The sequence below is a fragment of the Stigmatopora argus genome, chromosome 1 (genome assembly GCF_051989625.1).
Source record: "Stigmatopora argus isolate UIUO_Sarg chromosome 1, RoL_Sarg_1.0, whole genome shotgun sequence".
NCBI classification, from domain to species: Eukaryota; Metazoa; Chordata; class Actinopteri; order Syngnathiformes; family Syngnathidae; genus Stigmatopora; species Stigmatopora argus.
In genome coordinates, this window is record NC_135387.1 from 15,477,785 (window position 1) to 15,497,902 (window position 20,118).

Sequence of the window (20,118 nt, forward strand, 5' to 3'; positions counted from 1 at the left end):
CAGATTCGGATTGGTTCGCAGGCCGCGTTAAAGTCAACTCGATTTCATGTGGGCCGGACCATTTTAGATATAATATTTAGATTTTTTTAAATAAATGGATTAAAAGAACTGGATTAAAATCCCTGAATACGTATTCCGTTTTTATAGATCTAAAACAATGTTTATTTTAGCTTTTTTATATATTTTTCGATTTTACAAAATGATTTTTGAACTAAAAACACAGAAAAAATGATTAAAAAATTACAATTATTGATTTAAAAGGGGGAAAATCAGGAAATTGAATATACATCTATACTCTTCATTTTAATTTGATCCTAAAACAGAAAGTCGGCACTCATGATTTACTTTTCCGGGCCACACAAACTTGATTTGGCCCCCCGGGCCGCAACTTTGACACGTGTGTTAGGGGAAATTATGGAAGCTTTTCTGGTCAATTTAGGTCGACTATTAAAAGAATCATTACTCTGAAAAACAGTCCCACGTAAGATTTAGAAGTGATTACAATCTTCACTTAACACACTTTGGAAGTTTCACTGTGGTCCAAGTAAAGGGAGATATTAAATGATGTCTAATTTTGCATATGCTGGTATCCCCAGAGTTGATGTTTTATTTGCTGTTTGTGATAACTTGGAGGCCAGCGCTGACTTTGTTTCTGTTTTTGTTTTGTTTTTTTCAACATACAGTGCAGCACCAGGTGCAAAATGACACTGGACAACTGGAGAAGTGGCAAGCTGGTTACCATGAATTATGACCAAACAAGTGGTTGAGGTGGAAACATATGTCAGAGACATTTTTGACCACATTACCTAGAAATAAATAAAGATTTGACAGTAAATGTGAACTAAGCTAATATGTTGTGTGGCAAGTGTAACATAGGTTCGACATGAAGGACTAGAGATGTGTATCAGGCCAAGTTTGGACTGGAAGATCAAGATGAGAAGTGTCTATGGAAATACCATCTTGAATATAATACGAAGCTAAAATTGTGCATACTAAATAGAAAAATTGGGTTTGGCTGTTCTTCACATGCTTTGAGTGGGCTTTCTCTGTATACTCTGGTTTCTCTCTCGTTTTAAAACAATGGCGACTTGGAATACTATTGGGTCATGAGGTTATTTTCGTCATGGACCACATGTTATTTTTTGTGAAAGAAACTAATTTCTTTATTCGGAAATGTGCTTTGATTGCTTTTTTAGTCACAGAAATCAGGTCCCCAAGTGACAGCTGAGATCTAAATTCTCCCTATGTATAAATGTGAACATTATTGTTCATTAGTCTGTTGTATAGTATGTGAACTGTGCTTTTCTTGCAACTAGTCCTAGGTATACAATGAGGACAATCTGATCTCCAATGGTTGTCAAAACTGAAACACATGCTTCCCCTTTAGACTACACCAACACTTACACCAAACTTAAAATTAGGGTAGAAATAATAGCTATTTTGCTCTGCTCATTCATTCCACAAGAAGAGTAGGCCTTAAAGAGCCGTAATACCACAAAACGAGTGAACGACTGATTGGTATGCAGAATGTGGTTTCACTATACATTCCAAGCAACAACAACAAACACACCCACCAATGAATGAATTTGAAGATACAAAACAGTGCATGTTGTTTTTCCCCAGTTAAAATCTCATGCCTGTTCAGGAATTTGATGGGAGTAATTGTTTACTAGGAATCAAAATCTTAGACCCTTTTTGGGCAGAGTAGTAAAAGATTGCCTTTCATGAAATTGATACTTGCACCAGGCGTTTTGAACAAGGACACACCCTCCAGTGGCCTGTACAAAACTGAGCGAGGACACACCCTCGCTGCCCCGTTGTGCCTGTATTGGTGGTTTTCTTGGGAACTTCCAGTGTATCTATCTGTATTTTGAAAATCTGAAATCCACACAACTTTTCAGTACTATATGCCAAGCATGATTAGTCAACAATTACATCTCTAAATTTACAAGCGCTTTGAGCGACATTTATTGTGTGGAAAGGAATACAGATATGCTAATCTGAGAGAACACAGAGTTTAATCCCTTTAATGCCTGCAGCAATTTCTGTTGTCTTATATAGTCCTTTTTGGTTAGAATTTCGAGGAAAAAAAATCACTAAAGGGCAGGGTCTGATTGTTCTACCTTAAGAAGCTGTTTATCAACATTGTCTGGAAACCTCGTGCAGATCTGAGAAACCAACTTGCCCCAAAGCGAGAAATTCAGCTAATAATGCCACCCATGACATATGAGCTCTGCTGACCACGCAGGCAGGCATAGCTCCTGCCCCGGGGACACGCACTCACCACTGGCATTTCAAAGGCCCACCACTGTCACAGCGCTTGACTGGAACCTCTCTATTTTCAACCCCCTCTCCAATGGCTCTGAATGAGCACGAGCTCAGAGTTTGTAAACCACCCCACTCCGACCTTTCAGGACTTGGGGCGCTGGGGGGGACATGTCTTCAAAATGCAACAAAAAAGATAATAGATTTTATTGGTTAACAGTTTTGACACCCCTGTGTTAGATTATCCGTTATATATTTAGCTCTATTTCCATCATTTTAATGATACGGAAAATTATCTGGTCCATTTCTATATGATTGGCCTATTGTCTTGCAACATTTCATTGGTATTAGGAAAATGTGCTCCAGGCATCCCAAAAGCAAGTATGGACATTCCAATGTTCTCGTTGTCATTCCAGTAAACAGGGAGGGGCAGCCCTCCCCTCACCCCAGGCTAACAGAATCCCTTCTTTCAAAAAAATTTGAAAATACTTGCAAGAGATATATTTGACTCTTATATTATCAAACGTACATTTTTAAAGCATAAATTTAGCTTTCTTATTTTTGATGTCATCTAAGGCAATGTGAGAGAAAAGAAGCATGAATTTGCAACATGTAAAAAAAAATCATATTTCCAACAAAACTAAAACAAAACAAAGTAAACTGAATAGACAGGCACTACTCATGGCTGACGCTTATCATTGCTTTTCATCATTATAATTTCTTGTCATTTGCAAACAATATGGAAATGATGTATTATTCATAACAGACTTAAAGGTCTGTAAAGCATTTTTATTCTTCTCTCTTAGCAACCATAATCTTTGCGTATGTCAGTACGCTTTGAACTAGTTACTACGAGACGATAAAAAGAAAACAAGAACTAAAATTTAAAATAAAGAAAACAAAGATAAAACTGAATAATTGTTCGGTTGTGTTCAGTCTTTTGACGTATACCTCCGACTGATTGCTGTTTTGTTGTTGTTGTTTTTTTTCTTATAATGTTCGCACTTGCGCGTGTGTCCTTTTAGCACTTGGCTTTCAAGAAAAAAACAAAGCTCACACCCTGATTGGGTTGTGCAGCCATGAAGAGGAGTTCAGGGCGACGTTCATGCTTTTCAAACAATAACTTTGCGCGGGAAAAGAGAAACTCAGTAATGGGAGGAGCAAAGAAAAGAGTGGGTGGTGAAGGAAAGCTTTTTATCTCCAGTTTCCCACATCCTGTGAACGGCTCCAAAATGCGGCCACCCAATTAGAAAGAATGAGTGGAATGCGTCCATTCACTCCCCCCTCAGCCAACACTACCCCCTGGCTCTTTGATGCTATAGCCAGTTACGAGGCATTGTCAGGCAACTCAAAGACTGCAGTCCTGGACTTCACTTTACACAATAAACCTCTGAGTTTAATTCAGAAACAATCAGGTTAATGGCATGGAGTGTGAATAGCTGGAATGTAATTGATGGACTTCTCCAACAGTTTATGCTATGCATTACTCTTAAAGGCAGACACGATCTATGTGATACCTTAGTTGAATATTTCTTACTGAGATCTATTTACTGTTTGGAAATGGATTTTAAAGTATTGGTGAAAAGGTGAAAAGTAAAGCGTATTCATTTAAATATGCAACTAGAGGCCCCACTGACATTATTTGTCACATTAATTTAACAATTACATCCTGTGGGAAAGGATGTTCAAGAAGCAATTTTAAAGAACCACAGATCCATAACTATTGAAGTTTTCAGTTTTTCCAGTGGTTCATGATGTGACATTAAGTATTGATTCCAAGACAAAATGTTTAAAGGAAATATGGTGGCTAATGAGTTTTTTTTCTTTTCTCTGGGTGGGGTGAAAATGACAAACAAGACTCAATGATGTTTATGGTGCAAAACGTCAGAAAATGAAGTTGTTAGTGGGTCTGCAAAGGAAGTCTAGAAGAAGATGCTTTTGGAGTAATTTTACCAGTCAACCATCAGATTAAGGGGGCGAAAATGAGTCTGATTCTTGAATGAATTAAAAACAAAACAAAACTGATTGCAACATGGGGAAGCAAAACAAGAATATGCTGGTTTGAAGACTTCTTCAATGTGTGTCACTTTCGGTTAATGAAGCATCGATGGCTAATAGCAGAAGATTAAAATTGGAAGTAAAATTGAGGTAGACGTTTCTTTGGTTTATTGTTAAATCCAATGGTCTGCAGATTGTTCCTCACTGAAGTTCAATCAATTTGATTCAGTAAAATGGGACTTTAAAAACACACATTCTATGTGATTGCATACATATTCAGCACCAGCATCTATTACAATTTGATATCATTGAAGTCATTGACCGCCAATGACATGATAGATGTCAAATCCATTTGAAGGGGATTGGCTGGCATTGAATCGTCTTGTTGATGTGACACAAATTGCGATAGAATTTTACTGGGATGGTGGCAACGATCGAAGCCCGTCTTCCCAGTCTAAATGTTTTGGACATTATTCGTTTAACATAAGAATAAATGTTTCAGTGCTGGTGACGGGCATAAACGTCTAATCCATGTTGACCTGGAGGGGCAGGCATCAATGGATTGATAGCAGCCCTCCATGTCAAAATGAACGGGATGTCGACCACCTCAATAGCAGTCAATGAGTTCAATATGTCAGCGGCATTGCAGCAATGCGCACGTGAGTTTCTGTTTTTTGTCTGCTGGATTTCTCTTCATAATGTCGTCAGTTTCCCGCGAAGAGCATCTTAAAGGTAGGGTGGTGCTGTGGGGGGTCGGCTTTTAGTGTCCCACGTCCCCTCCTCCTTGTCCAACGTGAGTTCATAGCACCTAAATCAATGGCTCCCCCCACCCCGAATTTTGGCGCGTTTCGATTCCCGCCACGTCTGTGTCTGGCGGGCTGGGTTACAGAGTTCACTCCATTTCCAGTCAGTGATTGACGTGAGTTCAGAGCGAATCCTCGCTCTCCATTGGTGGCTAGAGCGAAAAGGGGCGGGCACGGGGTGCGGTTGGTTACGCCCCATTACTACTGATTTAAAAAGGGCCACCCCCCCGCCTCTTGTTACCAAAGCCGGTGTCTGAGAACCTCAGTCGCGGAGCCCCGTCTGTTTATGTCGTCGTTTTGTACTCATTTGTTTACAAAACAGCGCGGAAAGGCTGCGAGCCTGCGTTTCGTTTAAACGCCAACGCCGCCTCTCACAGGGCGACATTTTCCCTCCACTTTCCCAAGAAATCGGGCTTTCCTCCACCCGGATGAAAGGATCTTTATTGCATTTTTCTTCTCACGACGCGGGCACGAGACTCGGGACAACCGCGCCAACCGGATTATAACTCCAGCCCGTAATAATCCATTTGAATTAATTTGCGAGAATCTGAACGAAAAGGAATGCTGCTGTCCAAGCTCAACTCTCTGGCACACATTTCCAGCGACATGCCGGTGAAGCTGCACGTTCATCCAGGTTAGACGCCCTTCTGTGTTTTTTTTGTGCGTCGTCATGGAGGACGAGGCGCAGTAATGGCAGCCTTCTCTCAAGGGCGCTACCCCAAACCAATGCTTGCTCTAGTCTAGTTTAGCCTAGAAGCATTTTGTGACGCTTTTGCTGAGATTCTTTGGCTGGTTGTAACCGTGAACGTGTTTTTCATGCGCAGCCAAGGAGCCCTTCGAGAAGCTCTACCAGGTCGGGGCGGTGTTGGGCAGCGGGGGCTTTGGCACCGTGTATTCCGGCACAAGGACATCAGACGGCACACCGGTTAGTAATGCTATTTAACCCCCCCCGTTAAGGGCAAGTGGCTATAAATAATCGGTAATTACAACATTTTATCATATTATTTTTCTTTTCTCAATATAACTGTATTTAATATTGTTTTATATATTTTGGGATTCATAAATACACAAATTCAATATCAATAAAAGCTAAAAAAAGGAGATTTTCATTTTTCCCCCTTGTTTTGGTATTCAGCATTTTTTGTAAATAAAATCATACAAAGAGGGAGATTATAGACTGTTTTTCCCTTTTTACTTTTAATGACAAAAAGGAAATAAATAGTAAAAATACTACAAAATCAAATGACAGCGCAGTCTTAATCCATTACGTTAACGTCATGTTAAAAACAATTAAAAAGAGAGATAGACTGTGGTTATGGGCAGCAATGACACACTAAGTCAAAATGGATGGGCAGTTAGCACCGTAAATGGCAGCCAATGGGTTAAGTCACTTGCCCTATAAAGGGTTCATATACAGTGCGCATACACCCCTACCTTTGGGGTGAACGGTGCTTTGTTATTTATGTTGACTCTGCTTGGCTCAGGTGGCTGTCAAACATGTCGCCAAGGACCGGATCTCCGAGTGGGGGGAACTGGTGAGTGATGCATAGGATGCACTTTGGTGTATCTGCCTTATTTACTATTTTTTGGGGCAGTGTGTGAATTAACACGCATCCTCTTCCTTCCCAGGCAAATGGCTCCCGGGTCCCGATGGAGATCGTGCTGTTAAAGAAGGTCGGGACAGGCTTCAGGGGCGTGATAAAGATGTTGGACTGGTTCGAGCGAGCGGACAGCTTCATTATCGTTATGGAGAGGCCCGAAAACGTCAAGGACTTGTTTGACTTCATCACGGAGAAAGGCGCGTTGCCGGAGGAGCTGGCGCGCAGCTTTTTCCGCCAGGTGCTTGAGGCTGTGCGTCACTGTCACAGCTGTGGCGTTGTGCACCGGGATATCAAGGACGAAAACATCCTCATCGACCTCCGGACCGGAGAGATCAAACTCATCGACTTTGGCTCCGGAGCCCTGCTGAAGGACAGCATTTATACCGACTTTGATGGTGAGTTGTCAGCATCGATTGTTTTTGCTCTTTTTTTAATCCCCTGTTTTGTTCATTAACCCCGTGGTTGCATTTGTTCCATTTTTAAGTCGGCCGTTAAATGATTTTAGCAGAATCTTCATCGTGCGGCAGCGAACTAACGACGAATACAGAAATTATACTAGCATTTTAGCGCCCCGCACTGGTCGTAAATAGTATTTTTACAACTCCAAGTTTGTAAACAAAGTCACATGGCTGCTCCCCCGCCCACACTACGCTCTCTCACATACACACTCACATGCTTGCTTCGTCACGCTCCTTGGCACCTGAGGCCAGATAACACGTGCAGGAGATTAACCTAATGGACACTGAATTTTATGAGTTGTTTATAAGACTATTAGGAAAGAACACCTAGCAAAAAAACAATAGAATAGAATATGAATTTATGAAATAAGGTTATTTTAATCAGAATTATGCTTAAGTGCACATTTGCTCCACCCAGTTTTAGTTTCGGATAAAGCGTCAGTCTTCAAATTCAATTTCTACATTGAAGATCTCCCAAAAGTTCTGAACCAGCTGTATTTTAAAAAGGTATCATCATTCCAGTTTATTCATGTTTTTTTTCTTTCTTTTTTTAAGGCACACGAGTTTATAGTCCACCAGAATGGATCAAATACCACCGCTATCAAGGGCGCTCGGCCACAGTGTGGTCGCTGGGTGTGTTGCTGTACGACATGGTGTGTGGAGACATCCCCTTTGAACACGACGAGGAGATCCTACGAGGACAGGTCCTCTTCAGGAGGAGAATATCTGCTGGTAAGAGCCACAAACAGCAATGAAGATTTTAATCATTTTCCCAGATCACACGAAAGTAACTCACCCAACGCTCACCCTCCCTCCTGTAGAGTGCCAGCAGCTGATCAAGTGGTGCCTGTCTTTGCGGCAAGCAGATCGGCCGTCCTTCGAGGACATCATCAACCACTCGTGGATGCAAAGCGCGTCCTCCTCGGCACTCCTGCCTCTGCCTCAAACGGACAAATCGAGCACAGAGATCGAATTGCGCAGTATCAGCCACGAGCCCTCGGCCTTCACGCCCACCTCTTTGGTCGTGGCGACTTGATGCTGGAGAAAGGCACCACATTCAGAACCTCGCTCTCCTTGTGCCTCAATTTGATTTACTCCCTGTGACCACATGAAACCACCATCTATCTCCACTGAACTCTGATATGTGATTGTTATTCTGTAGCAGGGCGTGCTCTGCTTGCAGAACAGCACATGTTGCCAGGAGAGTGTGAGTTATGTAACCACTCTGCTGCAGATTTCTTCCTAAAAGTGCCTTATGAGACTGTGGGGTGAGGGTGGGGGGCCTGGAAATACTTGATTTTGGAATGCAAAAAAAGGCTAATGTTTTTGATAGTCTTTCGGTTCTTACTATGCTCAATGCTTTATCTTATTTTCCACTCGTGGGCCTAGATCAGTGAAGCCTATGCCGTTAAACCATAACCACTACTAGCACTACTACAACTCAATCTAATGCCAAGAGTAACCTGACAAACCTCTTCGCTCTGGCGTTCAGTTCAAACAGCAAAACTGGACTTACCTCGCCCGCTTGCTTAAAACAGCCTCGGCCTTTCTTCCTTCTTCATATCGACACACCAAACCACACCTCCACGCAATGGCAACCATAACTACACCTCCCTTGGCTTTCATTAACATTTCGAAAAGAACGTTTTAAAACAGTGCCTCACACAGGTCTTGAACATTTGGTGGGGGCATAAATTGTAAAATTATGGTATTTATTTTTTCTGTGAAAAGATTATTGTCTAGATTTTTATTTATTTTATTTATGAGACAAATTCTGGCTGTTCGTATATTTCATTCCACAGTCACTGAAGGGCCCACCATTATTTAAGTGACAAAAGCAAGATTATTTTTTGACCATATTTATTATGGCTTGAATTTTTTTTCTTTTTTAAAAGAGCAGACACACGTGTGTCTATGTCTGTTCTGTAAATAATTTGTAAATAGTTTCCAAAGCACTTCCATGTTAGTGTATTTGAACACTGAAAGTCTACTGATGATAACTTGGATGCAGTGTGTTTGTGTGTACGATTGCGAAAAAAATCATTTGGATGCAGCTTTGATTGTCTCTTTTGTTCAGCCATTCAGGTTAGAGTTGTAAATTATGTTAGAAATTATTTTTTATACAAGTTCAATAAATATTTTTGTTACAATGTGGATGCTGGTGTCTTGACTAAAACATACTGTGCACTTAGAGTTGGGTGGATTATAGATATATAAATTTCAACATGGGCGGCCTGGTGGATGGGTGGTTAGAGTGTCGGCCTCACAGTGGGAGACCATGGTTCAAATCCAGGTCAGTCCACCTCTGTGGACTTTGCATCTTCTCTCTGGGGGCCTGCGTGGGTTTTCTATGGGTACGTTGGTTTCCTCCCACATTCCAAAGACATGCATGGTAGGCTGATTGGACACTATAAATTGCCCCTAGGTATGAGTGTGAGCGTGAATGGTTGTTTGTCTCCTTGAGCTCTGCGATTCGCTGGCCACCAATTCAGGGTGTCCCCAGCCTCTGGCCCGAAGTCAGCTGGGATAGGCTCCAGCACCCCCCGTGACCCTAGTGAGGATATACCGGTTCAGAAAATGAGAGATGAGAAATTTCAACATTTATCAGGAGAAAAAAATGTATTACAATAAGTACTTGACTATGGTTAAAAATGAGTTCAAGTGTACCATATGCATTTCATGAATAAGTATTTGGGTACTGTGGCATTAACAAGTATCTCATTTACGCCATTGTCTTGATTAGGAGGTGTGAAGTAACAGGGGGTGACATGTCCCTGTGTGTTTAATGCCACTAACAAGATCAAGATGTTTCTCCTACTCAATTGAAGTGATGAGAGCAGTGCATTTCATCAGTCCCCATGTTTGCTCCTTCAAACATCACTGCCGAGACCCCTTGCCCCCCCGTTGAGAGGAAGATTTACTCAAAAACAAATCACATGGACTTTGACAGGACTGCTGTTCTTGATGTTGCATGTGCTGGGAACAGAAATAAAAGAGTCAACAAGATACAATTTTCTGCTCTTTGAGGTTCTGGACTCAAATTCTGGTATCTCCTTTTTGTTGCTTTAGATATAAGCAAATTAGTAGTTTATTCATTTTCATGACTTAGGTGGGGAAAATTAAACTAATATGCAAGGAAAACAAGAACCTAAACAGAAACATGTTAGTGTCCTTCTCTTGCTCTTTAGTACCTGCAGAAACTTCAGCGTACCTCAACGGCTTTCGTCGAATGACTCCGCAGCTTATTTCCTCTGTCATTCGCAGAAACCATCTGTTAGATCACACATGCTTTACAGTAAACCGATGAGAAGGTGTTTGTCCGCTTATCACAACATGCACGCCTTCAATGCTTAAACCTAGGATGGAGATGTGTCACCATGAAAACAAGACACAGATAGTTTTGAGAAAGAAATGCACTTGACCTTGATTCGAATGATAAATAATGTGGTGCTAGCCGTTATCTTATTACCCACTGAGGTATTTTCCTCCTTGCATTTTTAATCAATGAGACAGTGTTGACATCCAGCTGGTCTTTTTCCCGTAAGTCATGTAGTAAGTGTTCTCTCCTCAGTTGCATAATCAACTATTACTCATGTCCTGACAGTTATATTGGGTAAGACTGACGGAAATATCGCTCACCACTCCAAGCTTCTTATCGCTCCATCTCACTCTTTTTGTCTCTATCGCTCACCTCATCCAGTTTGCAGGGTGACTATTCTTTGAAAGGCAGGAAACCACATGTGCAATTGGGTCAGTGTATGATTTATGCTTGGAAACATCTAAACTTACTTCAGTATCCATTTTTAAACAGTGTTTGTGTGGACAAAGACTACAAACTAAAACTGGCAGTAATAACATTTTGTAATGGCAGTTTTCCAGTAAGTATTGCATCTCACAATGAGATGGCTTGGGTAAAGATTAACCCGTGGGTCACAGATTCTGAACATAATCTGGCCTAACTAGCATTTAAATGGTTGTAATGGAACATGTTATAGTATAACATTATTTCAGTGATTTCCTGCACATTCATAAGTGAATCCAATCACATGGAACTAAAAAGATAAATAAAATAATGCACATTATCCTTACAAGGGCCACAGAGGTGCTGGAGCCTATCCCAGATAACTGTGAGCAGTAGGCAGGGGACATTTTACTGATAAACTATGAGTCGCATCATGCAGGAAATGTTTTTATGACAATATCAGCATCTGGTCTTTTTGCATGCATTGTGCATTGAACCCTCTCAATCATTGTTAAAATCAATTCATATGATATATTTTGTGCCCAGTAGATCTGCTAATCGCACTTCCCCATACCAAGTGTGCATCAACCTTCTGATGAAATCAATTTCTTGGAGGAGCGGCAAAGAGGAATGCATCACGGTTAAAAGGAATACAAAGAGGCATGGTAATTACCGTGGAAAAAAATGGTGGCGATCACACCAATTAGCATTGCACTCTGTTTCCACGTTGTTTTTTCTTTAGGTATACTCCCAAAATATTACAAATGATTGAACACTATGCACAAAAATCTCATTTGTTACTTTTAAATCTAGCATATCAAGAATGAATATACAAGAAACAGGCTGGATAGACAAACATGACATCCACAATAATGCAACGAGAACTAAATCAGAAGAAGGGATCTTAAATATTCCAATGATAAGAAGAGACACACCTGGATGAGCACGAAAGGCAGAGTGGAGCCAATTGGTCTCAGAACACACACACACACACACACACACACACACACACACACACACACACACACACACACACACACACAAACACACACACACACACACACACACACGCACACACATACACACACACACACACACACACACACAAACACAGACATGGAGTATGCACAACAGGTGACATGAATTAGTAATTGCAAGGAGAAGACACACTGATGCACAAACCAGAATGAAACCAAACACAAAACATGAGAACACAACCAAGAAGGGATCTAAACCAAAACATAAAAGAAACACAAACTGTAAGCAAGATACCGTATAATTATCAATTATGACACATCCATCATGCTGAGAGGTTGATGAGATGTTTCATTAGTTTGGAATGATGCACAATACTGTACTTAGTGCACAACGGAATAAAAATGAAAACACCCCAGCAAGCTTTGTTCTCATGAGAACATTTTGCTACATCGTTTTTTAAAGCAACTCACATTTTTTATTTACTCTTAGAGACTTGAACCAATGACTTTTAGACTGTAATTTAAAAAGATTGGTGACCGTGAACATTTAGATTTGTTTTAAATAGGAAACACTATATTTGCTTCACAGCCAGTGGGTCTAGTGATGGTAGTAAATTCAAGTTATAAAAATATCTGTTGGCACAAGAAATATGGAGATATAAATATCAGATTTTCAGTGTTCAAGTCTCAGCTATTCATTATTTGAATTTATTTTCCAATCATGTGCAATCTTAAAATTCTTTAGGGTTCTTTGCTAAACGGGCAGATTGTATTTTCAAGTGTAAATTCAAAGTAAAGTCAAGAAAAGCGAAGTGAGATTTTAATCAAAGCAAGCATGGCATAGCACAACTCATCAGTTGATGAGACCGTGATGCTATTATTCATTGCCTCATTAGGTAGGAATGCGTAAACATCTCCCGCTTACTTCATCTGCATGAGAAGACAGCCGGCAGTCATCGTCCTCCACTTGTATTCACATGAACATAACCCTCCACGTGGAATTTGTTTTCACACGCAGGCCGTGGGCGACTCAATCATAGGGAGTCAGCCCTGCCGCAACACTGTGACGCCTGCCCCCATGGGACACGGCCTTACCTGGCACCTCCATGTCCGACATGTCTGGGCAAGGAAGATGCAAGAATCACTGTGAGACCAAGGTGTCAGGAGGGTTGGTCCATGCACGGAGGTTTGGAAAAAAACAAACTGATCCTGTTTCAATCCAGTGAGAATTCCCACACAATTCGGTCCATGACGTTCTTCCCAGGATAACCATTGGATACTCCCACTTGATGACATGGGAACCAAAGGATATATATCTTGTTGAGAATTTTCCATTCAGCAATAATCTGTTGTGTTGATACTATCTATTAGTATTTTTCAGCAATGCTAATTTATAATAATAATATTAAACTGACAGTTTTTCGACTACTTATGCAGTAGAATTCTATTGCCTCGTGATTGGTTGCAACCAGATAAGGGTGTCCCGCGCCACTTGCTTATGATTAGCTAGAATAGATGGATACAATACTTAATACATTTTTGTCTCTCTTGATGTCTTTCATTAGGAAAGAAAAATAAAACTCGTTAATAGTAAATGTAGGGAGAATTATGTCTGTCAACAACTGTTACTCATTAAGTTTTCTTCTGTCATAGTTTGAGAGGTCCCTGATGAGCAAAAGCTGATGAGCACTTGCATATCGACAGCAAAATTACTGAATCTCTGGAAATGGACAAAAGGGTGATGCCGTATTGCATGAAGTGAAGGAGAACGCTCATATGAGTTGTGTAACATATCTATAATCTGGTTGCCATCGAGTCAGTGTAAAGAAACCCCATCTCATCTCATTTTCTGAACCGCTTTATCCTCATTAGGGTTGCGGAGGGGTGCTGGAGCCAATCCCATCTTTCTCCAGGCCACAGGCGGGGGAACACCCTGAATCGGTGGCCAGCCGATCGCAGGGCACAAGGAGACAAAGGACAACCATGCACACTCACACCCATACCCATACCTAGGGGCAATTTAGAGTGTCCAATCAGCCTACCATGCATGTTTTTGGAATGTGGGAGGAAACCGGAGTACCCGGAGGAAACCCACGCAGGCCTGGGGAGAACATGAAAACTCCACGCAGGTGGACGTGACCTGGATTTGAACCCAGGACCCGAGAGCTGTGAGGCCGACGCACTAACTACTTGCTCCACCGGGCCGCCCTGTAAAGAAACCTTTTGTTAAAAATACAACTTGAGTGTTATTTTTAGCAGTGTGGTAACACCTTATGTAATTCATTTGATCATTTTTAACAAAGAGATCTTTTATCATATGCTGGTAAACTGTAGATAATGTTTTACAATCGTGCATACTTTGCAGTGGCGAAAGGTCGACCCAAATGCAGGTAAGCACGGAGGCAAATCACGGTAGCAGGTGTGAAGATAAAAACTAAATGCTAAAAAAAAAAATCCAACAATCGACCATTAAACTGGGGACAATTTATTGGGGAAAGCACAAAGAGATTATAATAATATCAATTAACTAAAAGGTATTTTTTTCTACAAAGCAGTTTTCGATGCTATTTGTGATCCATTTTTATTATCAAGGTGGGTAAATCTTCTTGTAATGTGAAGGGAAGCTGGAAGAGCCAATTTAATGGGATACTGACCTTTTTTTACTTACAAGTTCAAAACACGTATTTAAATATACGTGTGGTGTAATTTTGATTCAACACAATTCAATCAATCTTATTCAAATCCTGCTGAGTTTTGCAAGGAAGCGAGGCTAAAAGGAGCAAGTTCTCAAGGTTGGACCTCTCTTTTATTGGACTTGGTTGTGAGCAGCTTTCCCAGGTCTGGCAAGCTTCTTTGGGAGCCCAGAAAGTGAGTGCACTAGTTCAGTGTGTCTCCATGTTTGTCTCTAGAATGCCTGTGGAGTTTCCAAGGTAGTCGGGATGCGTTGTCTGGGCCAGGGATGACCCTGACTCTCTTTTCGGTCAGTTCCCTGAGCAGCTGATAGGCTGCGGAATAGGGAGGCAACACTTAATGGAAAGTGAAAGGTTATGGGAATTTGAGGTTGAACACACCAGGTCGAATAGATTAGTGCATAATGATGAAAAAAAAGTTCAATAAGCCCTTCAGTAGACTTTACCTTTTTCTCTGTGTACTGTCACTGATAAAAAAATAAAATAAAATACATGTTTTGTCAGAAAAAGACTTTCAATAAAACATGCTTCTCTCCTGGCGCTTTGACAAGACCCAACAGGAAGCAAAATGATGAACTTTTTGGGGTGATATCTAATGCTTAAACAAGCTGGGTATAATTAGTATGATGCCCAAGTCATGTTTTCCTTGTTTGGCAGTGGTTCACAGTTAAACAAGCGGAACCAGATGTGCTTGGATGACATTTCCCACAAAATGAAAAACAAACAACAGGGGGTTCTTTGTGTTAGCGTTGATCTTGAAGTGTGAATATATGCTAATGCTAAATAAATTGAATAGACATTTACGTGAGTAGACGCTTTATACTTTGCTACAAATCATGATGTCTAATGTAAAAATTACGTTATTGGAACATTGGATCATATTCATATTAACATCAAAATGAGGAAATGAAAAATAGAGGAAAATCTAAATACGAGGTTACTACAATTTTTGTCTCAATTGTCTTTTTCGCTCCTTTCATTGTAAATGCTACAAGAAAATGGCAATATGCTAAAAACATAGCTATTTACATTCTTTTTTTGCTTTCAATTAAATGACTTCCTACCGTTTTCGACAAACTTTTAAATAAATGACATGAATGGTTCTTTGAAAGAAAGAACAAAGACATTTTCGTAAATTTGTATCATATTTATAATATACATTTTTTGCAGGGAAAAAGTATTCCCAAAATGTATGCATCAAATGTATGTTTGATATTGTATATGAGCTATGTAATGAATGGAATTACAACTTAAAAAGAAAACGGAAGATGAATGATGTGGCTGTATTAACTGTATGTAGAATATGAAATGTTCCTCCAGTGACACCACGTATCACTTAATAATAACAACCAAATGAATAAAGCGGGAACAGTTTCTGTTCCTGTATAGTACTTGGCCTTCTTTACAGTAAAAGAGAACACCAAGATAAACAAGCAGGCTTTGCAACCCAGTCAACCAGGTCGACCTGTTTCAGGTTGCTCGTCCACTTGGAAGAATCTGGGTAGGACTTTTTTCCTGTGTACTGTGTTACACCTCAAATATTTATGCTAAAGGTTGCTGAGGCCACAAGCAAGAATACATGCAAGATACAAGAAATAGCCTGTAATGGCTGAAAGCAGGGAGGAAACAGTATTCATTGCCTGGGGGTCTGGAGCTGCAATTATTCCCCACAAAAAAATAACGACAAACCTGCAGACACGAAAAGAGTAAATAGGACATCTGCAGCTGTAGAGATTCAGATGAGAACAACTGGTACTAGTAGAACTCGTGACAACTCATGTGGTATTCGAAGAGATGTTGGGACAGTACCGCATTCCATTTGGCTGACTCAGCAGCGCCTAACACGTGGTCCCGGCGGCCGCCATATCCTTGAAGGGAAAAGGTCAGCATCCCCTCCTTCCCCATGTGGTGGGTGTACAAGTCACAGTTAGTGCTAAGCAAAGAGTGAAGGCCTTTGTTGGGCTATTAAGAACACTCACAAACAAAAAGCAATACAATCGTGTGCTTTTTAATCCAAACTGTGACTCAGCTGGCAGTTCTCTTTGCTCTGCTAGTAGGCACTCTTGTTTGCTTCCGTAGTCACAAGGAAATAATGGAAATGTTGTCAAAATCCTGGGCCACTTGCAAAAATTGCAATGCAAAAAGAAACCACATCAAAAGAGTTCGGACCAAAATACATTTGGCAAAGAAAGCGAACTTTTTTACTTTCCTGGTTTGAATACGCCATCACTTTCACCAGCGACAATGATGCCCTTATTGAATAACCCCCAAGAGTGGCTCACAAGACACCAACTATGACATGTCTTTTCCTTTGCAATAACCACAAGTGCTGGCCTTAAAGCATGCATCTTAGTCATCCATGAATGTGTGATTGCTTGTGGAAGAATACGATAAAAGAGTTCTACCTTTGCACTTTGCCTCTCATTTTAATCCCCTCTTCCTGTCTGTTATGGCAAATATTTGTCATACCCTCCCCACACACGCTTTCCCATTAAGCCACGCCCATTCTCCCCTTCTCTTTCTACACACACACACACACACACACACACACACACACACACACACACACAAGCACAGGCTTCCCGTAAAGATGCTGCTTCAAACACTTCCCCATTCCTCAGAGACCAATAAAGAACTGTGATGTGGCAACAATTCAGCTTCTGCTTACTTGTGCTGATGGTGTGTATGCGCATGTATGTGTCAGGGTTTAGGGCGGGGATGGGCAAAGGCGTTGGACAGCAACTGCGTGCTTGGAAATACAATGCTGGGTAGAGATGTTGGTAAACCATGCCGTGACTCATTGTCACAAACAGAAGTAATAGGAAGTAAAGGCTTATGTTGATTCTTTTTAAATGTTTCTACGTGTAAAAAGTGCAGAAAAAACAAACATGTTTTCAGAACACTTTGCTACAATTCTCAAACTATAAACCGCTACTTTTTTCCTCTGCTCCCTGGAGTTTAGATTCTAGTGCAATTTCTTTATGTATATCTGACAGGGGATAAGGTCTTTGCCCAAGTGGAGGAATTTAAGTATTTTAAAGTCTTGTCCAAGAGTGAGGGAGAATGGGAGCAGAAGATCGCCAGGCGGGTTGGTGTTGCCTTTTACAGTGATCCGGACTATGCCTCGGTCCATCCTGATAAAGAAGGACCTGGACTGAAAGACGAAGCTGAAGTTAACATAGGGTTTCTTTTTTTGCCCGTTTGCCAGCCTTCATTGTTTCACCATTTTCCCCTTTTGTAGTTCAGGTTTATTTGACACTTTGATTTTTGACTTAGAACTAAAACCATTCCACTCCTGCATGTTCAACTCCTGCTTTCCAACCACTTAAAAAACCTAGACAATCTGTGTTTCGTTTCTTCCCTGACACTTGTATATACAGCCTACTCAACAATTCCAGGTTTTCCCTAATAAATGGTGGAATGATACCGTCCGATCCATTAAAATTGTTGCAGACTGATTTACCTTTATATTTATTTCTTAAATGAGCTCTCAAGCTTATTTATGCAAAGACTCAATGAGTACTTGAACAAAGCAATGCACCTTTTAAGAAAGCTGCTATATCCAGAGGTGCATGGCCAGTTTGGATTAAAATAAATACTTCTCCACTATCAGATTATTTATAGTTCCCCAGAGTTCTTTTTTTAGCCTTCCTTTGAGCTATTTCTTGCAGTTTTGTTTGCAGTACTTGTACAACTCACAATAAAAGGAACATTTAGTGGCATCTATTGATGAAATAATATGAAAGCATTACTTAGAAATGTATCTTTTTAATATTAAGTCAAGCTAAAGCTTTTCTGGCTGAGTTAGCAGGTAGTAACTAATGATTAGTAAGGATGGGTCAGTAGTTTGCGACCTTGGCTGCCTTTTCTCTGTATTTTCCATCCGGCTGTTTGGTAATAGGCCATTAATAGCAATGGAATGTCTTTTTTTGCAGTCAGTAGTATTCAGGAACCTGGAAAGGTTCAAAAACAGGATCTGACCTTTACTCTTTCCTCTGCGCGTGTTGTCGCTGGAATGCATAATTGGTAGTCAAGGGAGTTTCAGTGTGTTGAAATGACCAGACCCAAAGATGTGGGTTGTGATACTGCCTACAATGACAAATTTAAAATCAACAATACGAGTTATATAATGTATAAATTTGCTGAGTTGTATCTTACATAAGAGACATCCATACTGATAAAGCTCTGACAAAACATCTAAAAACCTCAGCTACCAGGATTATTCTGTTCACGCTTGTATTTATTTTTATCTGGTCATATGACAATAATTATATTTGGAAAAGAAGCAGACATTCAGATTTCACCGTCAGGAACCTCACGGGACCTGTTTGCCTTTATTTGAATGTGATAACCTTGGAAATGTAGACCTCGGGCACTAAAGCAACAGTCTTTTGTCATGTGTTAGGTGATTTAGGATAATAAGAAAATAAAAAGACTAACGACGAGGTTTGCTTCTTTCAAAGCAGGTTATCAAGTGTACTGTAATTAAACCGTTTTGCTCAATGATCAATGGATCCTTTGGACACCATTGTTCATTAATGGTCCCCTGTAGTATACTAGTATGTTACTGAAATTGATAGATTGGACTCCACTGTGTCAAAACACATGCCTTTTCATTCATTCATTCATTTTCTGAACTGCTTTATCCCAATTAGCCAACCATGCATGTATTTTTTTAGAATGTGGGAGGTAACCAGAGTACCCGGAGAAAACCCATGCAGGCCTAGAGAGAACATACAAACTCCACACAGGTGGGCTGTAGTAAAATATATCCTGCTGGCTAGCTGCCTTAGTCAATGGCATAGGAACCAAACAACACATCTTTAGCGGGTGTTGTTTCCCTGTCTAGCATCAAGCACCAATTTAAAAAAATCCTGATTTTAATTTCAGATGATAATGTATTAGATTTTCTTTTTTTCTTCTTTTTTTGGTAGACTTGGGGGTGGTAATTTCATATTTCATGTGCAATGAGTATCCTCATCTGCATACTTTTCAAAGTACTCCATAATCGGCCCTTGGAACAGCACACCTACTTTTATCTATTATTTCATCTGCATGAGAGCATAACTTGGTCCGAATCGGAACATGGGTATGCCATTTGAAGATGGGTCCTCTCAGGTGAACTTGTTACAGGGACGCTCTCGGGGAAGTCAGAAAAAATAGTTTAAGGACCACTTTTAAACTGGGCTTAAAAAAACAGCCATCCCAAGTTTTATTGTTTTTGTTCAAACTGCCACTTACAAATGCATAGCATTCTTGTTAACAAGATGGAGTGGATGTTAAAAAGAAAGAGACATACAGTGCAATGCAAAAGCATCACCACACACAACTCAAAATACACAAAACCACTTCTTGGATGTAGGTACATCCCACTTACGTGGGTGATTAAAACTTGCTGAGGTCCCTGCTACTTACCTGAGAAAAGAGGCAAAAAGGAGAGCAGGGTGACTCTGACCCACTTTCATCCTTTCATGGATCACATCCTGTCTTTCTCCTCGTGCTGCTGTGACACACATGCGCACAAATGCATGCGCTCACGCGAACACATACACACACAAACACACAAACACTTGACTCACACTTA

The 20,118-nt window shown here is 40.6% G+C and overlaps 2 protein-coding genes and 1 long non-coding RNA gene across 5 annotated transcripts in view; 2 read left to right on the plus strand and 1 right to left on the minus strand.

Moving 5' to 3' along the window:
- Positions 1 to 2,865, plus strand: part of klhdc8b (kelch domain containing 8B) — a 134,097-nt gene extending 131,232 nt beyond the window's left edge. The window contains exon 10 of one of the 2 annotated variants that reach the window (XR_013300444.1): positions 684 to 2,865. The gene's annotated coding sequence lies outside the window, so the exon portion shown is untranslated. The remainder of the gene's footprint in view (positions 1 to 683) is intronic. The other variant, XR_013300445.1, reaches the window with a different exon arrangement.
- A 2,429-nt stretch (positions 2,866 to 5,294) lies between these two features.
- Positions 5,295 to 9,279, plus strand: pim1 (Pim-1 proto-oncogene, serine/threonine kinase). The gene is made up of 6 exons (XM_077601824.1): positions 5,295 to 5,700; positions 5,891 to 5,991; positions 6,551 to 6,601; positions 6,696 to 7,062; positions 7,681 to 7,857; positions 7,947 to 9,279. The coding sequence occupies exons 1-6, from the start codon at positions 5,628 to 5,630 to the stop codon at positions 8,159 to 8,161; spliced, it is 984 nt and encodes a 327-aa protein (XP_077457950.1). The 5' UTR covers positions 5,295 to 5,627; the 3' UTR covers positions 8,162 to 9,279.
- Positions 9,280 to 9,713: 434 nt separating this feature from the next.
- Positions 9,714 to 13,197, minus strand: LOC144075043 (uncharacterized). Of its 2 annotated transcripts, none has more exons than XR_013300461.1 (2): positions 12,770 to 13,197; positions 9,714 to 10,396 (listed from the first exon to the last, which is right to left on the minus strand). It is a non-coding gene; the product is annotated as an uncharacterized LOC144075043 (long non-coding RNA). The 2 variants fall into 2 exon arrangements; XR_013300456.1 differs by having other exon boundaries at positions 9,714 to 10,481.
- Between the last annotated feature and the right edge of the window lie 6,921 nt (positions 13,198 to 20,118).